This window comes from Epinephelus lanceolatus, chromosome 8, assembly GCF_041903045.1.
Source record: "Epinephelus lanceolatus isolate andai-2023 chromosome 8, ASM4190304v1, whole genome shotgun sequence".
Lineage (NCBI taxonomy): Eukaryota > Metazoa > Chordata > Actinopteri > Perciformes > Serranidae > Epinephelus > Epinephelus lanceolatus.
Genome location: NC_135741.1, coordinates 45115157 through 45131173, shown reverse-complemented (window position 1 = coordinate 45131173; position 16017 = coordinate 45115157). Strand labels below are relative to the sequence as shown.

The 16017-nt window shown below is 42.4% G+C and overlaps 1 protein-coding gene across 6 annotated transcripts in view; it reads left to right on the top strand.

Annotated features, from left to right (window-relative positions):
• Positions 1–16017, top strand: part of mthfr (methylenetetrahydrofolate reductase (NAD(P)H)) — a 38294-nt gene that overhangs the window by 18624 nt on the left and 3653 nt on the right. For all 6 annotated transcript variants that reach the window (XM_033629854.2, XM_033629852.2, XM_033629855.2 and 3 more), the window contains 5 exons: positions 1581–1715; positions 1948–2128; positions 6344–6526; positions 14282–14383; positions 14471–14590. In XM_033629854.2, coding sequence (XP_033485745.2) covers positions 1581–1715; positions 1948–2128; positions 6344–6526; positions 14282–14383; positions 14471–14590 — 721 coding nt within the window. The remainder of the gene's footprint in view (positions 1–1580; positions 1716–1947; positions 2129–6343; positions 6527–14281; positions 14384–14470; positions 14591–16017) is intronic.

Sequence of the window (16017 nt, the reverse complement as noted above, 5' to 3'; positions counted from 1 at the left end):
GACTTGAATACATGCAGGAGGAATTCGACTCCCAATCACATTATCTGGATGTGTTAGTCCAACTTGAGAAATTCGATTTAGTATAATTTCAGTCAGACTAACATACTGTTTACGTGTATTTTAAAAGTCCAGTTTTAGTTGGACTAACACAATAAATTGATGTTCTCTAATGTCATGTAAATGTACCAACTGGAAACATAGTAAATTGTTAGAAGTTCAATCATTGTCCCACTCTGGTAATAAAACATGACCTGTACAGCAGCTGGATAATTGACAACACATTTTCACAGTCCCCCTGTGTGCATCAACAACACAAACAGCATAGTTATAATGTTAAGGATTGCATGTTCCAATTATTCATTATAGTACATTTTCCTTTTTAAAGGAAAACGTATTATAATGAACAACACAAATCCTAGTGTTGCATTACTTTTTCATTCAAGGCTACTGAGTATTTATTCCCTGATTTGTAGCATACTACCTTCATTGTTGGTTATAAGTTTCTTCAGTTTGTATTGCTGTATTTTATATTCTACCACTGCCGTTAATTATTGTAACTTTTACTGCTGCAGGAAATTAACTTAAGATCCAATATTTTCATAATTAATCAAACACGCAGGTCTGGATCCCGAATGTAGCATATGATTTGCTCTTTGTTACAAACCCACCTGGTTCACATGCACAAGCTCATAGATAGTCTGGTAAATTTATTTAGGTTAGTGAAGGCAGATTTGTCAGAGAACAGGGACCGGACCTTGTTTAGTAGAACAGGCTCCTGCTCTTTGTTTTCTTGTTATACCAACGCACCAGCGATAGCCATAGCCGGAGGCATTATGTCACAACAACACCTTGAGGAAATTTCCTAAAATTCTGCACTAATGTTTCCTTGAACTCATCAATAAACTGATCAAATTTTGGTGGTCATAGGTCAAAGTTCAGGGTCACGTTACCTCATCTGTCTCTTTCTTGTGAATGCGATATCTCAAGAACACCTTGAAGGAATTTTTCTGATTTTGCAGAAACGTTCACTTGGACTCAATGATAAACTTACATCCATCCCATTCTTGTGAATATGATAGCTCCAGAACACCTTAAAGGAATTTCTTCAAAATTAAAACAAACATGCACTTGGACTAAAGACTGTATTGAATACATTTTGGTGGTCAAAGGTCAAAGTCAGGTTTTTGGCAATAACTCACGAATCCCTATGCTAATTATGACAAAACTTAACACAAATGTCTAATAGGATAAAATAATGAAGTAATGATATTTTATATCCAACATAAAACACTTTTCTGGCCATTATTTAACATCATATCTCAGGAACAGAAGGGGAGACATTTGGCCAGACACTGAATTGGTGTCACTCATCTTGGTTGTTCACCTTGAAACTGTGGTGATTGTATAGATCATCTGTGCTGCTGGGTTGTAGGTGTGTGAGAAGTATCAATGTTTTCATAGACATGAATGTCAACTGTGAGAGAAACGTGACTGGTGGGTGGAAGCATATGACTATGGGGTAATAATTCTAGTTTCCCTTCAAACTGGTCCAGAGTTTCAGAGCTTGTGTTCTTTACTAGGCGTCCTCTTCCCTGGGCTGTGAGTGCCCATCCCAAACGGAAAGTAGAAGATGTTCGACCCATCTTCTGGGCATCCCGGCCCAAGAGCTACATCTACAGAACCCAGGACTGGGACGACTTCCCCAACGGCAGATGGTGTGGTTCCACATGAACTCAAAACATTTTGAATGACAAAATTTCAATATTAATGTCTTAACTTATACATTTTTATCAGTTGAATAAATGTTGAATTGTTATCAATGATTTTACTTCCTTTATTTTTGTATTAATATAGTGTTGTGCAAATTGGTGTTAATGTACCACTGTTGTGTAGAATGTAGAAGCCTACTCTCAGGACTAAAAGGCATCCTGTTATTGATGTCTTCAGGGGACACTCCTCATCTCCAGCTTTTGGAGAGTTAAACGACTACTACCTGTTCTACTTGAAGAGCAAGTCATCCAAAGATGCACTGCTGCAGATGTGGGGTGAGGAGCTGATGAATGAAGATAGCGTCTATCAGGTCTTCACCTGCTACATCACAGGCAAACCAAACCACAAAGGACACAAGGTAGACAAAGATGAAATGATGGATACCTTTTCTATGTTTTGGACTGATTATGCTCCTCAAATGAAACTGCTGATGGCCTGTGTGTCTCTTGTGTGGTGTTCACCTATGTCATTGCTGTCTGTGTAGCGCGACATCTCAAGAATGACTTCAGGGAATTTCTTCAAATTTGGCATAAATTTCCACTTGGACTCAGTGATGAGCAAATTAGATTTTGGTAGTCATAGGTCAAAAGTCAAGGTCTATGTGACCTCATCTGTGTCATTCTCATGATCGTGATATCTGAAGACACCTTGAGGGATATTTGTCACAAACCTTCACTTCGACTCAGTGATGAACCTATTGGATTTTGGGGGGCAATGGGTGTGAAGACTCCATGTTTTCACAGATATGGATTTAAACTGTAAGAGGAACTTGACTGATGCATGGAGGTATACAACCACTGGATAATAATTCTTTTTTCACATCTCAGAACTTTTACAAAAGTCTTATTTATGATACAGCCATTATTACAGATTTTTTGAATTAGGCCGATATCAAGTCAATGATCATGTAATGCCTCCTTAGATGTAAAATTTTACTGATAAAATCCTTCTTTACTTCTGTATGGTGGAAAAATATTGCAAAAATGTTGGGTTTTAGTGAGAGCTGGAAGACTAGGAAAACATCCAGAAGCATGTCCAATGGCATGTATGGGGAGGGCATGGGGGGTGGTGTTATCAAACATGCACTATAAAGTAATTTGGGTCATCGCCACAGTGTGGGGGGAAGGTAATGTCATGCAGGCCTCTCCACAGTTGGCCGTTGGCTGAAAACTTGTTTCTCAGGTTTCCTCCCTGGCCTGACGAAACTGCCCTGAGTTTTGCTGTAAGGGTTTATCATTGTTGTATGTGCAGAAGGTTTTTCATTGGCACACACGTGTTGTAAAGCTCTTATTTTGTTGACCTTTTTCTTCCTTCCTGTCTCACTTCCTTATTACTCACTGGTGGTTTCTAGCCTGCCACCTCATTTCCTTGATTTAGTTCACCTGAGCACTCCTGATTAAGTTCACCTGCTCACTCCCCTATTTAAGGCTGCACTGCCCTTCACTCTTTCTTTTCACCTTCACATGGGGCGGCAGACCTGATCCATGTGTGTCTGTTTTCCCCCCTTTTCATGTTCACTGGATGTTGAGAATAAACCACCTTAAATGACCTACGTCTCTTCTCCTGCTGTATATTTTGACCAATGTTCTGTGACGATAGCCACCGCCCTGCCAGTTAACCTCCTCTTAACACACGTGTCCTCAAAAACACTGATATAAGATGTCACAGTGTCAGGGAGTTCATCCAGATAGTAGCAGGATTGGCACATTTTAGTCTGTGTGCCTGTAATATGTCGGAAGAAGATGACCCAGACTGTGATCAAAGAGTCCAAAAGCGGCATGGGGGACAGAGTGATAGGTGTCCTTTATTACTGTACAGCAGTAGTTTAGTGTTTTATTGTCCCCGGTGGGACACTTGACATGTTATGAGTATTTGGGCAGTTTATGGCTGAGATTTGCTCTATTAAAGTCCTCAAGAGCAATGAGCAGGAAGTCTGGTTGTTTGTGCTCTGCATTAATAATGTGGCCAGCCAGGTTTGTAACGGCTCACGACACAGGCCTGAGGCAGGATGTAAACAATGGCCAGAGTAAACAAGGAAAACTAATTTTCCCTGCTAGTTCCACTATGCTGTTTGCTCTGAAGAGTTTAGAAGTGTTTGTTGGTCCTTGTAGTGGCCCAGATTCGATTTCAACCTGTGGCCCTTTGCTGTGTGTCATTCCCCTTCTTTCTGCGTCCTTTCCTGCCATCCTCGAGCTGTCCTATGATAAAAGTGGCAATATTGTATCGATACATGGGCACCAAGTAGGCTATTTATCTTTTATTATATACATTAATTTTTGCAAATACACATTTTAATACAACTTTTGGTACTAAAATAATAAAATCACTCACTGTTTTCAGTCCACTAGATGATGCTGATGTTTGTTTTTTTTTTTCTGGTGAGGTCAGCAAAGCTCTCAGTCAGTGGCATTTTGCAGGAAGTTCATCAAAACAAAAATGGAGGCGCCGGGGAAAGAGATCAGAAATGTACCTTTGGCGTTTAAATCAAACATCTGGACTTACTTTGGATTTTTTAACACAGAATGAAAGGAGGTCTTGTATATGACACATAAGAACACTACAAACATGAGGACTCACCTCACACTTCACCATCCAGAGATAGCGTTAGCTGCTGATGGCCAAGCTAACGTTTGGCTAAACCTGCTCTGCTGAAAGATCAACCAACACCGGACACACTTTGCTTGACAAAACTGCTGTCCAACTCTGAGAGAGCTAAGAAAATAAGAGTCCTTCACCTACTTCATGTGCAAAGATCTGTCCATACAGTGTTGTTGAAAACTAACACCTTTGTTACATGCTAAAAACACTGTAACCCAGGTATGTGACTCCATCCTGATGTTTTTTTTTCACTGACACAGCCGTACCTCTACAGACAAGTGAAGCATAAAGTTGAGGAATCTTTTGAGTACAGTAGGAAAGGTGGCATTAACTTGTGAAGCCTGGACTTCAAGGTCAGTGGATTTATATGTTACCATAACGGCACATTATCTTACAGAGAACTGGCGACTGCTGTCTCTCGTTCTCCAAACTAGAGCAGTACACGAAAGTCACACCGGAGCTAGTCTCTATTTACAGACTCTACATTCAGTGAATGTAGAGTCTGTAGGCAAACCCCGGAGATCTTGCCTCCGGAAGAAGAGTGAAAGAGCCCTGGTTTCCGGTTGTAAACTGTTTGTAGTCCGCGTGATATTGACCAGTCACATTTGAGCCGGCTGCAGAATACAGCCGATGGGTTCCGAGAATGCACCGGGACAAACATTGCAGACCTCCTACAAAATGCAGCACAACAATGGGGGATTGTGATTTTAACAGACAACACTTCTAACATGGGTGTTGCCATTCAGTTAGCAGGATACCTGCATCGCTCAAGTGCTTAATCTGGCATCACAGAGGGTTAGATGTTAGATCTGCCAACAGTTTGTCAGGTTTATGCAGCATTTCTGACAGGTTTTATGACTTATAGGTCAGTCTGTCTGCTTTGCATCACATTTTGCTGCAATAAAAATGATTAAAGTAAGATGAATAGACTGAAAACTTTATCTTATGAGGTAAAACTGATGCTGACAAAGTTTTCCTTTTGGGAAATAATTTGCATTTGGAAAAAAGGTAATATATCACTATATTTTATTGCAATACTCAGCGTATTGCAATAATAGTATAATACAATATAATATTGTGATAATATTGTAGTGGGTCCCCTAATAGTGTAAAACTGACCTGACCAGCTGACTTTGCTACAAGCTGATTGGCTGTTGAAACAGGTGACCTTCCTTGCGTTCTAGAATCAGCCACTGAAGTCTTGACAAGCTGACATAGCTGCAACTTTTCCTGCAGTGTTCTAAAACGTTTTGTTGTTGTTGTTGTTGTTGTTGTTGTTGTTGTTGTTGTTGTTGTTGTTGTTGTCGTCATGAATCATTGGTCTGAACTGGGCTTAAAGCTCACTGATTCATTGTAATGTATCTGTTTATTTAATCTACACACGGACAAAAACATGAAAACAACCATTTGTGATTTTAGGGGCAACTAGTTTTTGGTGAACAACTTATTCATCCATCATGCACTTTTGTTCAGTGTCTGTGGCTACAGGCGAGGCTGCCAGATAGAGCAGTCATTGCAGTAACTTTGATAGGCTGGTGAGCACAGGGTATAGTTTTGGTCTCTGTTCATAATGCAGCACATAACTCCCTCTTAAAAGCTGTGTGTGCAGTTTAAACAAACCAGATATAACATGTTAACCAGGGAGCTTTAAACTTGTTGGCAGGTGTATTTTTGAACTCTGGACAAAGGCTTACCATTTCCTCCTGCTTTTAGTCTTAATGCTAAGCAAGGCAAACCACACACACACACACACACACACACACACACACACACACACACACACACACACACACACACACACACAGGGACTGATATCCTTTTGAACATCTCACTCTCATAATGACAGCAAATAAGCTTGTATTGCAAAATGGTGAAATGTCTCAACAGGTGTTCCATAGTTATGTAGCGTTAACTGTCGTCAAGTAGAAGACAATATACCAAATTAATCTTAGACTAAGATTTCTTCTTGTGCTAGGTGATTTGTTTGCCATGGAATGATGAGCCTCTGGCCCCAGAGACCAACCTGCTGAAGGATGAATTGGAGAAGGTGAACAGACGAGGGGTCCTCACCATCAACTCACAGCCCAACATCAATGGCAAACCCTCCACAGACCCTGTAGTGGGCTGGGGACCTGCAGGAGGCTATGTCTTCCAGAAGGTAGGGACACTTTTGTCGTGTTTGTGCCTTTTAGATGTAGTTGCTGGGGAGCCTTTGTGCTCCACTGTGTGGCAGGTTCTATCGCATCGCAGCTGTGCCTGGATCGTGTGACATGGTTGTGCTGCTGCCGTGATCCTGCCTGATAATGCTTACTGCTGCTGTTATTAGTCATACCTCTACTGTTATTATACACATATGATTATTGTCACATACATATACTATCATATATTGGCATATACTTACAACATATTGTTCCACAATAGCCGTAATTATTATAATAATATTATTACTTTAATTAATGTTGTTGTAAGCTGTCATTACTGTCTGTCCTACATCTCTCTCGGTCTCTCTCTGTCTCTCTTTGTCTCATTTTGTCATATGGAACACTGTAAATTTATTATGTTGATCTGTTCTGTACGACATCTATTGCACATCTGTCCTTCCTGGAAGAGGGATCCATCCTCAGTTGCTCCACAGTAGTCAGGGCTCTTCCTGAGGTTTCTACCGTTTTTTTCCCCATTAAAAAAACGGTAGAAACCTCAGAAAGAGCAACTGAGGAGGGATCTCAGAGAGAGATTCCATGAGCATGAAGATGAGCATGAACATGAGCTCCTGAATATTTTTGCTTTTTTGGATGTTTTAAAGTGAGATAAACTACTGTTCTTCTAAGAGCTGGAAGAAAACAGAAGAGAAAACCGTTGTTTTTAAAAAAAAATCTACCAAGAAGGAAAAAAAACAGCAAAAACCTCAGAAAACAGTGATAGACTGGAAAACAACGGAACCAACTGCCAAACTGACAGTTAGCCTAACTGTCCAACCAGCAACAAAAAAAAAAGGTCAAGCAAAGAGGAGGAAAACAGCTGAAGACGCAAGTGAGTGAACCATCAGAAAGAAAATATAACATTTAAAAAGAGAAAACAAAAAATTGCTGAACACTAAATAAACTTAAGCTAGCATAACACAGCTAGCTGTAAACAAGACCCTTAGCAACTGTTGCCAAGGAATTTAAATAGCAGCAGTTCAACAGCAGCAGAGCCTGATGGAATCCACCAAAGGCTGTACAGAGGCTGTTCCTCTCCTCTATCCTCCTGATGTAACCAATGAGACTGCCAGGAAGGCATTTAAACAAAAACTGCTAAAAGAAAGACCAGAGACCCTGTTTTCTGATCTTTACAAGACCGGGGAGGTCAGCAACCTGATCCTCTTCACAGACCAGCCGCTAGCATGGCACTCTGCCATCAGTGCCCACTACCCATCTGTCAAAAAAGAGGGGATCTGTAACGGCTGGAAAATAAAAATAAAAGAAGCAGAGGATTCAGATACTTTCATGATGACAGTAAACTTATACAAGAATGGGACTATCATGGTGCAGGGGAACCTCAAACTGTTTGAGATGGACTTCCTCCTTATAAAGGAAAGAGCCCAGCAGGAGAGATCTAGCTCCACTGACAGTTCCCAGGTCCCAGCTCCCAGCTGCCTAACTACTGAGCAGCCCCCTGAAGAGAAGGAGCCCACCAGCCCAGAGCAGGTCCAGGACCCCCAGCTGAACCGCACCATCACCGAACTGAAGGTGAAATTCACAGAGCTGGAGAGAGAACTAGTACAACTGAGAGAGCTGATCAGCCAACAGCCATGCCAGCCCACCACAGCTCAGCCTGATCCCTGCACCATCAGCACAGAGCTGGGCATGCTGAGGCAGGACAGGGACAGCTGCAGGAGAAAGCTGAGCCTGCTCAGGACTGAGATCAGAGAGCTGCATCAGGACAGAGAGCAGCGTCTAGCAGCACTGACAGCTCTGACAGAGGAGGTGAATGAGCTCAGAGGAGAGAGAGAGGAGCACAGGAGAGAACTTACCTCTCTGTCAAAGGAGGTGGAGGAGCTCAGAGGAGAGAGAGAGGAGCACAGGAGAGAACTTACCTCTCTCTCAAAGGAGGTGAAGGAGCTCAGAGGAGAGAGAGAGGAGCACAGGAGAGAACTTACCTCTCTGTCAAAGAAGGTGGGGGAGCTCAGAGGAGAGAGAGAGGAGCACAGCAGAGCACTCACCACTCTGTCAGAACAGCTTCAGGAGAGAGGTGGAGCTACACAGGACCTGGATGAAAAACTAGACCACAACCAGGACCCTGTGAGCAGCCAGGACCCACCAATCCAAGAACCTACCTCCACCCCCAGCTCCACATCCAGCCCACAGACCAGCACCTCCCCTCATTCCACCAGACCAGCACAACAGAGAGAGAAGACAGACATTGTCCTCCTCATCGACTCCAATGGAAAATTCCTTAATGAAAAGAAACTTTTCCCCACCCACAAAGTGGCTAAAATCTGGTGTCCAAACACCCACCAAGCCATAGACCTGCTGTCAGAGGAGCGGCTTGGATCTCCAAGTCACATCATCATCCACACTGGCACCAATGATCTGCGGAGCCAGCAGGAGAGGGTGTCAGAGTCACTCAAGAAAGTGATAGAGAAAGCCTCCACCACCTTCCCCAACAGCAGAGTGGTCATATCCACTCTGCTCCCAAGGAAAGACTTCCACCCTGACACCATCCACAGAATCAACAGCAGCCTGTCCAGAGACTGTGCACGGAGACCCAATGTCCACCTAGCCCACCACCCCACCCTGGACATCAGCTGTCTCTACGACCACGTCCATCTGTTTAAAAGCACAGTCCCCATCTTTGCCCAAACACTGAAAAGCGTCGCTCTCAACAGAGACCAATCCACGGCCCGCAGAAAGAGCACATCAGCCCACAACCCCCACAGAACACCAAGACATCCTCAACCAACATCCAGACCAACACAATGGAGACAAGACCACCCTCAGCCCCACCCACATCATGTCCAAATCAGACCCCACCAAGGCAACCATGATCCCCCTCAAGCCAGACCACAGTCACTCCTGTCCCTAGGGGCCCCACCCCAACCACAGCGACAAGAGCCACACCCTGGCCCGCTGAGTTATGCCCAGGTGGTCCGGAGAGCAGCAGAACGAACCTTAACCACCCCCCCACACAATGAACTGAAGGACATTCAGCAGATGCTCAGCCTGCTTTGCTCTCATCTGATTGGACAGGTACCACAATAGACACTGTATGAATTATTATTATTAGAGTATTTCTTGTTCTCATACAGTTTAAAAAAAAAAAGGACATTTACATTGTACATAAGTATTGATTATTTAATATACCAGTTATTGATTTGTTACCTTTTATAATATGTCATGTAGATACTCTTAAATTATTTTCTTTGACTTAGTAGTTTGTCTCATTTTGATCACCAAATGCAGCCTTTTGTGTTTTAAATGAAATCTAAATCTTTTGTCATCTCTTGTTTGAATGTTCAGGGTCTGAGATCTTCTGCTCTTGGCCTTAAGAGCAGGACCTCAGACTTTATTAGAGAGTTAGAAAATGCAGATGTGTTTATACTGCAAGAGACTTGGTGTAGAGGAGATGTCTCCACTGGTTGTCCGTCAGGCTACATAGAAATAATGTCCCCGTCCACCAAACTAAAGGGAGTAACACAAGGAAGGGATTCAGGGGGAATGCTGATCTGGTATAAGGCAAACCTTGTACAATACATTGAATTAATCAAAAAAGGAGAATTTTCAATTTGGCTCAAAATCAAAAAAGACCTTATCACCACAGATAAAGATGTATTCCTGTGTGCAGCATATATCCCCCCATCACAATCCCCTTATTTTAATGAAGAAAGTTTCTCCATTCTCGAAGATGAGATTAGTTACTTTCAGGCCCAGGGAAGTGTACTGATCTGTGGAGACCTGAATGCCAGGACTGGTACAGAACCAGACTTTATCAGCACACAGGGAGACAAACATATACCTGGTCAAGTCAGCACCCCCCTCCCTTCACACCCCCGCAGAAACAACTTTGACAAAACTGTCAATAAAAGTGGGCAGCAACTGTTGCAGCTCTGCCGAACATTGGGTCTGTACATGGTTAACGGTCGGCTTCAAGGGGACTCATTCGGTCTTTACACTCATAGCTCTCCTCTTGGCAACAGCACAGTAGACTATGGCATCACTGACCTAGACCCCTTCTACCTGAGAGCATTTACAGTCAGCCCCTTAACCCCCTTATCAGACCATAGTAAAATCACACTCTACATTAAAACGACAGCAAACGACCCTCACACAGTAGAACCCTGCAATCTGACCTACAGAAAACAACCTTATAAATGGACAAACAAAAGCAAAGACGAATATCAGACAGCAATCAAAAATCCAATCTTTCAATCCCATTTAGACTGTTTTCTTTCCACCTCGTATCCCCTCAATCAGGACGGCCTCAGACAGGCTGTACAGGACATGTACAACATATTTGACCATGTGGCAGACTTATCCAGTCTGAAAAAGCGCCAGCACCACAGACCAAGAGACCCGACCAATGACGAGTGGTTTGACACAGAATGCAGACAACTGAGAAAAACTCTCAGAAATGTGTCAAATCAAAAACACAGACAACCTGACAACCCTGAGCTCCGCCTCCAGTACTGGGAAACATTGAGAGTATACAGAAAAACACTCAGAACTAAAAAAGAACAGCATGTGAGGCATCAGTTACAAATAATTGAAGAGTCCATTGACTCCAATGACTTCTGGAAGAAATGGCACTCTTTCAGCAAACCACAAAAAGAAGAATTGGCTATTCAAAATGGTGACATCTGGAAAAATCACTTTGAAAGTCTGTATACTGCTGTTCCCCTGAATTCGGCCCAAAACAATCTTCTCAACAAATTACAAATTTTAGAATCAGTCATTAAAGACAACCAGAACCCTCTAGACTACCAAATTACTGAAGCAGAGCTGCTGGCTAAAATCCAGGCACTGCAGCCAAAGAAAGCCAGCGGTCCTGATGGCATTTTAAATGAAATGCTAAAATTTGATGACCATAAATTTAACATTGCCATATTAAAATTATTTAACCTTATTCTGGGTGTCGGACATTTCCCTGACCTCTGGAGTGAAGGAATCATCACACCAATCTTTAAAAGTGGAAACAAATTCGACCCAAACAATTACCGAGGCATCTGTGTCAGCAGCAACCTGGGGAAGTTGTTCTGCAGCATCCTAAACAGCCGACTGCAAGACTTCCTCAGAGAACATGATGTCCTGAGCAAGAGCCAGATAGGATTCACACCCAAACATAGAACAACAGACCATATCTACTCCCTTCACACCCTCATTAATAAAGACGTCCACCAAAACAAGAGGAAAATCTTCTCTTGTTTTGTGGACTTCAAAAAAGCATTCGACTCAATTTGGCATGATGGACTGTTCTTAAAATTAATTGAGAAGGGTGTAGGGGGGAAGGTCTATGACATCATCAAAACCATGTACAGTCATATGAAATGTGCTGTTAAAATTAACAACATGGAAACAGATTTCTTCCCCCAGAGTAGAGGAGTAAAACAGGGCTGCAGTCTCAGCCCCACCCTCTTCAACATTTATATCGATGAATTGGCCAAATCACTAGAACTATCTGACATCCCTGGTCTCACTCTGTCTGACACACAGGTTAAATGCCTACTTTTTGCAGATGATCTCATATTGCTGGCTCCATCAAATGAAGCACTACAACAGCAACTGGATCACCTGCAAACCTTCTGTCAGACCTGGGCCCTGACAGTTAATCTGGACAAAACCAAAATTATGATATTCCAGAAACGACCCAGGGGTCAGGGAGACCAAACCAGGTTTTTCCTGGGCTCTCATGAGGTGGAGCACACACACGACTACACATACTTAGGACTACACATCACGTCCACGGGAAACTTTAACCTGGCTGTTGATGATCTCAGAGAGAGGGGAAGAAGGGCTTTCTATGCTATAAAGAAATCTTCAAACATTAATATACCCATTAGAATCTGGCTCAAAATATTCAAATCTATAATTGAACCAATTATTCTGTATGGTAGTGAGGTGTGGGGTCCTCTTGCAAATCAAGATTTTGAAAAATGGGACAAACACCCCATCGAAATCCTGCATACAGAGATTTGCAAGAGCATCCTCAGAGTGCACAGGAACACCCCCAACAACGGGTGCCGAGCTGAGCTAGGCCAATTCCCCCTTTTAATTAGAATTCAAAAAAGAGCCATCAAATTTTATAAACACCTTAAAACAAGTGACCCCAACTCCTACCACTACAAAGCTCTGCAATGCCAAGAGGAGAGCATGGAGAAGAGCCCCCTCAGCCAGCTGGTCCTGAGGCTCAGCTCCTCTAACAGCACCAGACCTCAGGACAGCCCTCACACAATCTGGACCCACCAAATTATAGAGAAACAAAAAGAACATTACATTAACTATTGGACATCGACCACAAAAATGCAAAGCAAACTTCAGTGTTATTTGGCTCTAAACAGACAGTACACGGTGGCAGAATATCTGAGCACCGTGACTGATGAGAAACTGAGGAAGACTTTGACCATGTACAGACTCAGTGACCACAGCTTGGCCATAGAGACGGGCAGACACAGGCAGACCTGGCTGCCCAGAGAGGACAGGTTGTGTGAGCTCTGTCCACACAGACAAGCGGAGACAGAGACACACTTCCTGTTGCACTGCAGCAAGTATGAACACATCAGAGCCGACTTCCTCTCAAAAATAAAACATAAAGTCACTGACTTTGATTCTCTGCCTGATCAAACTAAAATGCAACACATCCTTGGAGAGAACAGAGTCAGCAGCTTAGCAGCAGCAAAATATGTCAGGTTATGCCACAGCCTGAGGGACAACCATCACAACACCTGACACACCTGTCTATATTTACAGTCCTTGTAACTCACAACCTACATTTTTCTTTATTCATTTTTTTTTCTATATTATATATTGGTGTATTGTATTGTAGATTGGTGTATTTTGTATTATATATCATATATTTAATCTTTTTTTTTTTTTATAGTTTTCTGACTTACTTTTATTATTGTACTTTATTTGTAAATTTTTAATGTCTTTGGCAATATTGTTAATCTACAGTCATGCCAATAAAGCTTATTGAAATTGAAATTGAGAGAGAGAGAGAGAGAGAGAGAGAGAGAGAGAGAGAGAGAGAGATATTATAGGGGGTCCTCCGGCAGACTAGGCCTAAGTCAGCCTAACTAGGGGCTGGTACAGGGCAAGCCTGAGCCAGCCCTAACTACAAGCTTTATCAAAGAGGAAAGTCTTAAGTCTAGTCTTAAATGTGGAGACGGTGTCTGCCTCTCGGACCGTAACAGGAAGATGATTCCACAGGAGAGGAGCCTGATAGCTGAAGGCTCTGGCTCCTGATCTGCTTTTGGAGACTTTAGGGACCACGAGTAACCCTGCATTCTCAGAGCGCAGTGTTCTGGTGGGATAATATGGCACTATGAGCTCTCTAAGATATGACGGAGCTTGACCATTTAGAGCTTTATAAGTTAACAGTAGGATTTTAAATTCAATTCTGGATTTTACAGGGAGCCAGTGCAGAGAAGCTAAAACAGGAGAAATATGATCTTGTTTCTTAGTTCCTGTTAGTACACGTGCTGCTGCATTCTGAATTAGCTGGAGAGTTTTTAAGGACTTACTAGAGCTACCTGATAATAGAGAGTTACAGTAATCGAGTAAAAAGAAATCAAAAGTAATCAAATAATGATCCGATAGCGAGGGATTCTGTGGAAAGACTGTTAGGTTATATTGGGCTTTATAAATATAAAATTGAATTGAATTGGTATTTTTGTCTGATATGTTGATATGCTGTCTTAATGCTGTTTTTAATCCAACAGGCCTATCTGGAGTTCTTCACCTCCAGTGAAAATGTCAACGCTCTCCTCAAAGTACTGAAGAAGTATGAACCTCGGGTCAACTACCACATTGTTAATGTGCATGTAAGTTTGAACAGAGAGCACCTGTCACCCCATGTTTGTGTGTGAGTGTGTATTGTTAAAATGTACAAATAAATATTTTGTGTGCAGGGCCGTAACCTGACCAATGCCCCTGACATGCAGCCAAACGCTGTGACATGGGGGATCTTTCCTGGCAGGGAGATTGTTCAGCCTACTGTAGTGGACCCAGACAGCTTTATGTACTGGAAGGTAAGATGGAGATTGTCCTGCTAGTGTGTAGTGTTATGCCCAGTTTGTTGGAGAGCATAACAAAGAAGGGAGGTCGACACAGGAATCAGCTTTCAGGGTTTCTACACAAGTATGGAAAGTATGGAAAAGTATGGAAATAATCAATTTCCAGGTATTAAAAAGTATGGAAAATGAAAAATAAAGTATGGAAAAATATTTATGTTTCCAGACTCTTACCACTGTTCTAAAATATTGTTTTCTAAAATATAAAATTAGGTATTTCCAAAAATAATTTAATCAATCTGGATCGTGTTTTATGCCGGGCAAAGCACAGTTTGTGTGAGAGCAAACGTCTCAGAAAACATACCGCCCCTTTTACCTGATTGACAAGTGGTATGTCCAGTCCGCTGCCCCATGACCCTCCTCCAGCCCCCCAGGTATCAAGTTTCACTCCAACACTGCACCTTCGACAAGAAGACAAGTTTCACGTGGTTCACAATGGGTAGATGTAAGTTTTTTGATGGATGGCTTGACAGTACTGTATATAAATACTGGTTGGCCAAGGATTCCCAATTCACACACAGAGCTAGATGCAAGCTTTGTGTGAAATTGTTTGACATCGCCAACATGGAGGAGAAGGCGATTCTGAGCCACATGAAAGGAAAAAACACAGACATCTCGTTACTGCATTGCTTGCACCCAGAGTCCCAACCTTTTTGCCTCAGCCCAAACATTGAACTTACCTGAGTTTTTATTTGCATGCCATTATGGTACTTGGTTACAATCTCCTATTAAGAATAATGAAATATGATGTGAAATATGATACAATGATATATTTACTCAGATGTTGCATATTCTCTGAAGAAAAAACAAACAAAAAACGCAGAGAAGTCTAGAAATTAGGGTATGGAATTTTGAAATTCCAAATGTGTAGGAACCGTGAGCTTTTAAATAAACAAATAATTTATTGAAATACTCAAAGGACAACTAATGGTTAAGTCAGCAATCAGTAGTGTGGTGAGGGTGTTGGGTGTTATGAGTCTGTGGAAGCTAAGACAAGCTATGTGTAAATGGAAACCAAGGCTAAACTCAATATAATCAACCCAAACCAAACAAACCAAGGAGGGTGCCTGTAAAGTGCAACACACACCGCCGCCGCACGCTGCGCGTCAAAACGCCGCGCCGCTCTGCTTCAGCCCACTGCTCTATTTCCAGCGCGGCCGGCACTCATGGCGGCACTGCAAGAAAAGCCTTTTATGTACGTCTCGTCTCGTAGGATCATCTCCGGTTGTTTCAAATTTTTAATAAGACGACTTTGATAAGAAATTCACCCGTGAAATTCAAGTTGTTGTTGCCTCAAAGTTGTTCCTCTTCTTCTTCTGTTACTAGCAGTTGGCAACCGTTGGCAACTAGTGTAGGTACAGCCACCTAGCGGGCTGGAGTGGGAA